The sequence below is a fragment of the Heptranchias perlo genome, chromosome 3 (genome assembly GCF_035084215.1).
Source record: "Heptranchias perlo isolate sHepPer1 chromosome 3, sHepPer1.hap1, whole genome shotgun sequence".
Lineage (NCBI taxonomy): Eukaryota > Metazoa > Chordata > Chondrichthyes > Hexanchiformes > Hexanchidae > Heptranchias > Heptranchias perlo.
Genome location: NC_090327.1, coordinates 64,743,125 through 64,752,119, shown reverse-complemented (window position 1 = coordinate 64,752,119; position 8,995 = coordinate 64,743,125). Strand labels below are relative to the sequence as shown.

Here is an 8,995-nt window from a genome sequence, read left to right as displayed (position 1 = left end):
CATTAACGTCAGAAGATGGTTTATACCAAAACAAGAGATGTAGTTGCTAAAGAAATCACATACTGTAAACAATAGACATCGCAGTAGCCATGTTCAAGGCTGACATGGAACAAACTGTTTATGCAGCAGAGATAAGGGATAAGGTAGCCACTCTAATATAGTATAAACAATCCTTGGTGGTTTCCAAGAGTTAGCAAAGTGGGATGGTTTATGACCATGAGATAAGACCAGCAGTGCTTACGTACAGAACAACGCAGCCGAATAGTATAAAGATAGAACATGCTCCCACCCAAAAGTTAGAGCACTCAAGGGGAAACAGTTGGAAGTCCATTGCCACAGGCAGTCCATGAAGGTCATGTCTGATCATTTGATTCACGGATAGGTCAGGTTGTATTGATTGCTTGTCATTAATGTAACCTGTAAACAGTTGTAGAAGCATAGAAATATAGAAAATAGGAGCAGGAGTAGGCCATTTGGCCCTTCGAGCCTACTCCACCATTTAATATGATCATGGCTGATCCTTTATCTCAATACCATATTCCCGCTCTCTCCCCACACTCCTTGATGCCTTCTGTGTCTAGAAATCTATCTATCTCCTTCTTAAATATATTATGAATGTATTATGTATATGAATAACAAATGTACTATAACTATAATACTTTTGAATGTGATATTGAAGACAGCTGTAGTGCAGTGCTGGGTAAGTCAGTCTATTAAACTTATTATTTTATAACCACTCAGGATCGAATCAAGCGGAAGTTTTTGGTGAAGGATTAACAACCCATAATTGCAACAGTAACGGGAAAATCTGTTAACAAATGGTGTCCCTGGGTGGGCCTAAGTTCTAATGGTTTGAGGTAGCTAGTGTTAAGAGAATTGGTTGTATTCCGACGAAGATGGGGAGGAGGAATAAGTGGTTGTGACCGAGTGAGCTAAAGGTAGCCACACCTCAAGCCCGTGGGAGAATAAAGCATGGTGAGTGCACTGGATGGTTTATGCTCGACAATCTACACATACGTGGAGAAGTCAAAATTAGAGTTATGCATGCCCATGAGAGAAAAGGAAAGAAATTGTGCAGGAGGATAAGGATTTAAAATAGGAACTTGTCAGACTTTGTGTGAGGTAGAGACTAAGATGAAGAAACTGGTAAGGGAGAAGGAAATTAAAGAGGACAATTGGAAAGTGGGAACCTTGTTGTTTCAGCCACAGAAGTTAGGGAGGTTGAGAGAGGAAGTTGACATTCAGAAGGGTAGGTTGAAAGATGAGGAAGGAAGAAGAACAAAAAGAAAGATGGAGGGACCTTCACCACACTTGGCTTGGGTGAGGATACAGAGTGTGAACTTGAGACTTTGAATCGGTATAGAATGGGGTTCTATGATGGAATCAAGAAGGAAAAAGGGAGAGGATCACAAACCTCTTTTGTTTTCAGTGTACTTTATCTTCAAAAAGCCTGTCCTCATTGTGAGTGCTTTTTTTTCACTGTTGTGGTCTACAGCCCGTTTTTAATGCTTGTTATGTGTTTTCCTCTGTAACAATGTAACAAAGATTTTGTTTAGCTGTGAAAGCAGTTTTATTTCCAGTAGTTTCATAATTTTTGGAAAGGCGCGCCTGAAGAAGAACAAAATGAAAGATGATGTAATTTATTGGGTTTTAGGAAGCACGTGCCTATTGATCATTTTATTGGTTTTGTCTTGTGTTTAATTTTGATATTGTTGAATTAAAATTGGAATTATTGAGGTTAATATAGCACATGCTTCCTAAAACCCAAATTACTGGTAAAGTACCAATGGATATAATATATTTGGATTTTCAAAAAGCATTTGATCAGGTGCCATAAAAGAGGTTGTTACATAAGATTAGGGCTCATGGGATTGGGGCTAATATATTAGTATAGATTGAGGATTGGTTAATGGACAGAAAACAGAGTAGGAATAAATGGGTCATTTTTGGTTGGCAGGTTGTAACTAGTAGGGTGCCGCAAGGTTCAGTGCTTGGGCCTTAGCTGTTCTCCATATATATCAATAACTTAGATGAAGGAACCGAGTGCAGTGTACCCAGGTGTGGCTGACGATACAAAGCTATGTGAAAAAGTAAGCTCTGAAGGGGATGCAAAGAGGCTGCAAAGGGATATAGACAGGTTAAGTGAGTGGACAAGAAGGTGACAGATGGAGTATAATGTGGGGAAATGTGAATTTATCCACCTTGGTAGAAAGAGTAGAAAAGCAGAATAGTTTTTAAAAGGTGAGGGACTAAGAAATATTGTGAGTCAGAGGGATTTGGGTGTCCTTGAACACAAATCACAGAAAGTTAACATGCAGGTACAGCAAGCAATTGGGAAGGCAAATGATTTGTTAGCCTTTATTGCAAGGGGGTTGGAGTATAAGATTAAGGAGGTCTTGCTGCAATTATATAGGTCTTTGGTGAGACCACACCTGGAGTACTGTGTACAGTTTTGGTCTCCTTACCTAAGGAAGGATATACTTGCCTTAGAGGGGATGCAAGAAGGTTCACTAGATTGATTCTTGGGATGGGAGGGTTGTCCTGTGAGGAGAGATTGAGTAGAATGAGCCTTTATTCTCTGGAGTTTAAAAGGATGAGAGGAGATCTCATTGAAATTTATAAAATTCTTAGAGGGCTTGATGCTGAGATGTTGTTTCCCCTGGCTGGAGAGTCTAGAACGAGAGTCATAGTCTCAAGGTAAGGGGTCATTTAGGACCAAGATGAGGAAAAATTGGAATTCTCTACCTCAGAGGGCTGTGGATGCTCAGTCATTGAGTATATTCAAGACTGAGATCAATGGAAATTTTGACACTGAGGGAATCAAGGGATATGGGGATAGGGTGGGAAAGTGGAGTTGAGCTAGAAGATCAGCCATGATCTTATTGAATGGCGGAGCAGGCTCGAGGGGCCGTATGGCCTACTCTTGCTCCTATTTCTTATGTTCTGATGTTCTTAACTAACCTATCAAATTGCGGAAACCAGACTTCTTTTGTGGCCACAGTAAAATTCTGGTTCTTATCAAAAATGTGAGAGTCTCAAATTCCGGACATGAGATTATCACATATGAAAATTGATCTGATTGGAGTTGTGTTGAGTAATGATGGGTGTGAATTGATGTGTAAGGAGTTAATGTGTGTAACTGTAAATCAAAGAACAATATCTTGTTATCTAGTACAGGGCATCAATTTTGATAAGTTTGAGATAATCATCTTGTTTGTACTGAAATGTGATAGCTGTTAACTGAACTGACAGCAACCCTTTATGTCTTTTGATTGGCTGTGGTCAGAAAAAGTGACCGCAAAACAGAAAAGATTAAATAAAGGATATCTCGTATCTCTTTGATAGAAAAAGCAGAAAACCCAGTCCAGCTAGGAAAGTTGGTTAAGACCATACCCACGAAAAGCATGTGAAAAAGGCACATTTGATAAATAAATTGGTACATTACCAGCAGACATCAGAGGGGAAAGAGCTTGGTCGAATGATTGCTTGAATAAGTATTATCTTAAATAAATGCTTTAACAACAATTGGAATTTGATCTGCAACATTTGTAGATAAAAACATTTTGCCAAAAATAACTTTGTTTAGCTTTGAAGGCTAACGTGTCCTTAATGAAACTCAATCTTGTGTCTCTATGACAATAATCTGGAAATGATGCACTAACTAAAAATAAGATGAACAAACTAAAATATTATCTTCCCTGACACGACAGGTTTTTTCAAAAATTTAAGTGAACCCTGTGTTGACGCATGCTGTGTGTGTTGTTTATTTTTCTGCAAAGACGTTAACACTTTCCAAAGACAAGAGGGTGGTTGGAGTCTGGAACTCACTGCCTGAAAGGGTTGTGGAGGCAGGAGCCCTCACAACATTCAAGAAGCATTTGGATGAGCACTTGAAATGCCATAGCATACAAGGCTACGGACCAAATGCTGGAATATGGGATTAGAGTAGACAGGGCTTGATGGCCGGCGCGGACACGATGGGCCGAAGGGCCTCTATCCGTGCTGTATAACTCTATGACTCTATGACAATGACATCTGTTCTTAATTCACCAAGTAACAACCTTTGCATTAATTTAAAATAAGTTTTTTAATGTAAGTGAGTATTTCCCCACATGATAGAAGGAAATATTGGGCATAATTTTGTGCTCCCTTTGCTGACTATTCCTCCTGGAGTGAGGTAATTAGATTCATTCATGGAAACGTGTGTGGAGTCGACTCTGGTCCTAGGATAAAGGGTGACAGAAGAAAATTAATGATTGTTTGTTGTTTTTAACCCCTTGGGCTCTTAAGAAGAGCCACAATGGATTTTCTGTGTTTCTTTTAAAACAAGGGACCATGGGTTTTCGGGACCGCAAAAGTGTTGGTGCAGTAAGCGATACAGTGGTGTTAAGAATTTAAGACCTTATCTGCAGACATTGACGGATATCAAATGTCACAGCGTGGTGACATTTTAGACTAAGACTTAAGCAAAATATGGTTCCTGTCCAATGCTGTGTATCAAGGATGAAAGTATTTTGGGGGGAAATAAAATTATACATTGACAAGCCCTGTAGGTCCAAAAGTACTGCTCTGGAATTGAGATAATGAAAAGCAGTCCAAGAAGAATTTAAGTAAAATAAACAAAAAAAATGTATTGGGATATTGTACCAAACTATAAATATTGTATTGGACAGTAAAGTTCCTCCAGGGCTCATGAATGAGATGAAATGGTAATATAATAAGATTTATAAAATTGGATGAGAGGAAGTGATTGAGAATATAAGGTGGAAACAGGGAAATTACATAACCAAATGGGAATTTATCTAAAGTCATCACCCTGGATGATTATAGGTAAATAAATCACCTGGGCATGATTTACTTAAAGGTATTAATCTGGTATCAATGCACAATCTAGTGAATTGTAAACAATTTTACAACACCAAGTTATAGTCCAACAAATTTATTTTAAATTCCACAAGCTTTCGGAGGCTTCCTCCTTCCTCAGGTGAACGGTGTGGAAATGAAATTATCGAATCCTTCGCATTTGAAAATCACAGAACAATGCCTGGTGATTACTGCCCGTTGCCAAGGCAATCACAGTGAGCAGACAGAAAGGTGTCACCTAAAAGGCCACCGAATATACAAACCCCCCAAAAAAAAGAGAGAGAGAGAGAGAGAAGGAAGACAGTCAATGACCCGTTATATTAAAAACAGATAACATTTGTTCGCTGGTGGGGTTACGTGTAGTGTGACATGAACCCAAGATCCCGGTTGAGGCCGTCCTCATGGGTGCAGAACTTGGCTATCAATTTCTGCTTGACGATTTTGCGTTGTCGTGTGTCTCGAAGGCCGCCTTGGAGTATGCTTACCCGAAGGTCGGTGGCTGAATGTCCATGACTGCTGAAGTGTTCCCCGACAGGGAGAGAACCATCCTGTTTGGCGATTGTTGCGTGGTGTCCGTTCATCCGTTGTCGCGGCGTCTGCATGGTCTCGCCAATGTACCATGCTCTGGGGCATCCTTTCCTGCAACGTATGAGGTAGACAATGTTGGCCGAGTCACAGGAGTATGAACCGTGCACCTGGTGGGTGGTGTCCTCTCGTGTGATGGTGGTATCTGTGTCGATGATCTGGCATGTCTTGCAGAGGTTACCGTGGCAGGGTTGTGTGGTGTCGTGGACGCTGTTCTCCTGAAAGCTGGGTAATTTGCTGCGAACGATGGTTTGTTTGAGGTTGGGTGGCTGTTTAAAGGCGAGTAATGGAGGTGTGGGGATGGCCATAGCGAGGTGTTCGTCATCATTGATGACATGTTGAAGGCTGCGGAGAACATGGCGTAGTTTCTCCGCTCCGGGGAAGTACTGGACGACGAAGGGTACTCTGTTGGTTGCGTCCCGTGTTAGTCTTCTGAGGAGGTCTACGCGATTTCTCGCTGTGGCCCGTCGGAACTGTCGATCGATGAGTCGAGCATCATATCCCGTTCTTACTAGGGCGTCTTTCAGCATCTGTAGGTGTCCATCGCGTTCCTCCTCATCTGAGCAGACCCTGTGTCTTCGCAGGGCCTGTCCATAGGGGATGGCCTCTTTGACGTGGTTAGGGTGGAAGCTGGAAAAGTGGAGCGTCGTGAGGTTGTCCGTGGGCTTGCGGTAGAGTGAGGTGCTGAGGTGCCCGTCTTTGATGGAGATTTGTATGTCCAAGAAAGAAACTGATTCTGAGGAGTAGTCCATGGTGAGCTTGATGGTGGGATGGAACTTGTTGATGTTATCGTGTAGTCTCTTTAGTGAGTCCTCACCGTGGGTCCATAGAAAGAAAATGTCGTCGATGTATCTGGTGTATAGTGTTGGTTGGAGGTCCTGTGCAGTGAAGAAGTCCTCCTTGAACTTGTGTATGAAAATGTTGGCGTATTGGGGCGCGAATTTGGTCCCATGGCTGTTCCGTGTGTTTGGATAAAGAACTGGTTATTGAAGGTGAAGACATTGTGATCCAATGGGCAGTAATCACCAGGCATTGTTCTGTGATTTTCAAATGCGAAGGATTCGAAAATTTCATTTCCACACCGTTCACCTGAGGAAGGAGGAAGCCTCCGAAAGCTTGTGGATTTTAAAATAAATTTGTTGGACTATAACTTGGTGTTGTAAAATTGTTTACAATTGTCAACCCCAGTCCATCACCGGCATCTCCACATCATGGCTACCATCGACACCACAAACTGCCGGCTCACAGTGGAAAGGATATCCAAGAAGATCGCGCATTTAGACACAGACATCAAGTTTTTACAGAGCTGCAAGAAAGCAGACAAGATCCCGAAAGGACTACAGATCACAAACCCACTCAAGTCCACATACAACTCGGATTACGCTGAGAGACTCTGCCGTCGTACCTCTCGCACACTCCGCAACCATCTCGTACACCAACTCTACAGCAGACGCCGCAACCTCGAAACTAAGATAGAGTCCATACTCTCAACCTGTACTCAGGACACAGCAGACCAGCTACGATATACCGCCAAACAGACGAGGCAATGGAACTACGCTGCCTACATGAAAACCAAGAGCAGGAAGCTTGAGAAACTCGGCATCACCACCAGCATCGACCAAGCTTCCCCTGGTACCACGGTTGCAACCACAGGGAAGTCTATCGTCAATTTGTCCGACCACACCCTTCAACCAGACGAAATCGAAGTTCTCAGCCGAGGGCTCAATTTCTGCCCCACTACCAAAATGGACCCCACTAGTCTCGCGGCAGACACAGAGGAATTCATCAGGAGAATGAGGCTCCGGGAATTCTACCACACACCCCAAGATTTCAGCAGCGAACCCAATGAGACAATCAACGATCCGGATCAGCAAACAGAGGGATCCGCGGTACAGCAACCGAAGAGGAAAGAGTCTCACTGGACTCCTCCAGAGGGTCGCTGCCCTCAGCTTGACATGTATGCTCAAGCTGTCAGGAAATGCGTCTATGCCAGATTCATCAGCCGCACTCGGAAGACAGTCCAGAATGTCACCCGAGCACAACGCAACGCCATCAAAGCTCTCAAGACCAACCACAACATCGTCATCACTACACGTAACCCCACCAGCGAACAAATGTTATCTGTTTTTAATATAACGGGTCATTGACTGTCTTCCTTCTCTCTCTCTCTCTTTTTTTTGGGGGGTTTGTATATTCGGTGGCTTTTTAGGTGACACCTTTCTGTCTGCTCACTGTGATTGCCTTGGCAACGGGCAGTAATCACCAGGCATTGTTCTGTGATTTTTAAATGCGAAGGATTCGAAAATTTCATTTCCACACCGTTCACCTGAGGAAGGAGGAAGCCTCCGAAAGCTTGTGGAATTTAAAATAAATTTGTTGGACTATAACTTGGTGTTGTAAAATTGTTTACAATTGTCAACCCCACTCCATCACCGGCATCTCCACATCAATCTAATGAAAGTCAGGAAAGTGTAGTTGAGAATAGTAAATTGATAGTTTTCTCTTAGAGATATTTATGTCCTTGTCTATACTGAACAATGAGAAAACTGCATTTGATAGCCTGGCCACTACCCGAGACATCGGGACCATGCAGGGGGAGATAAGCAAAGACCTCCAGACACCCCCCGATATTTCGATAAGATAAGCTGAAAGCCCGAGAATGGCTACAGTGGACATGAAAGATACAAATATATGTTTCTATCAATTGGAAACGGAGACCAGGATGAAGAACATGATTACAAAGGCCTACAGTCTGGTGAGCTATTGGAACCATTCTTTAAACAGAGCAGTTGTTCTTACAGGATTGAATCTTACTGGACATATGACTTGTACTATGGAAAACACATTTGGAAATAACATTAGGAAAAAGAACTGGCCAGCAGAAAATTACCTATGATATGTTGCATGTGAGGCAACTAGTATGGGGAAATGCGTGGTGAAGATGCACTGAAGAACGGGTCTCAGGCATGCTCAGAACAACAGCATGATGTGAAATGGTTAATGTGGCTCAGGAGAGTGAGAAAACCTTTTAAACAAAGCACTGACACATGCTCCATAGAGAAACATTAATGAAACAATCAGGAAACAATGATACCAATTTGAGGGATTGAAATTAAAGTAAAGAAGGACATAATAATTTGGATTTCCAAAATTCTGGTTTAGATTCCTTTCAGTTAACAATGAAATTGGGCTAGAGAGAAAATAATACTCATCAAAAATATCCACAAGATGGATATTAGTAAAAGAAGAGCTGGAGAATATTTTAAGTCCATGATTTCTTGATATTATGATACATTGTAGGTTTCTGTATTAACCAAATAAAACCTAGAAGCAATATGTATATGTCTATGCGTGTTTATGTAAACCTAATGTTGATAAGATGTAAACTCAAGATGATCTTAGGCAAGACCAAGGAGCTGGTCGATGGTTAAAGTGAAAATTGAACCAGAGTGGTTCCACTCAAGTTCAAGAGGAGAGAATGTAAGAATATGGTTTAAAACTAAGCATGGTCAATATCTCATCTCACATAGCTTGTATAAAGCTGCCA

The 8,995-nt window shown here is 41.9% G+C and overlaps 1 protein-coding gene across 1 annotated transcript; it reads left to right on the top strand.

Moving 5' to 3' along the window:
* Window positions 1-308: 308 nt before the first annotated feature.
* On the top strand, window positions 309-8,777 carry LOC137306399 (uncharacterized). Its single transcript, XM_067975572.1, has 2 exons — window positions 309-382; window positions 6,637-8,777. The coding sequence occupies exon 2, from the start codon at window positions 6,660-6,662 to the stop codon at window positions 7,593-7,595; it is 936 nt and encodes a 311-aa protein (XP_067831673.1). The 5' UTR covers window positions 309-382; window positions 6,637-6,659; the 3' UTR covers window positions 7,596-8,777.
* The last annotated feature ends 218 nt before the right edge of the window (window positions 8,778-8,995 follow it).

Bases quoted from the DNA above. Each gene is read 5' to 3' on its own strand.
- LOC137306399 (XM_067975572.1), top strand. From the start codon at position 6,660: ATGGCTACCATCGACACCACAAACTGCCGGCTCACAGTGGAAAGGATA.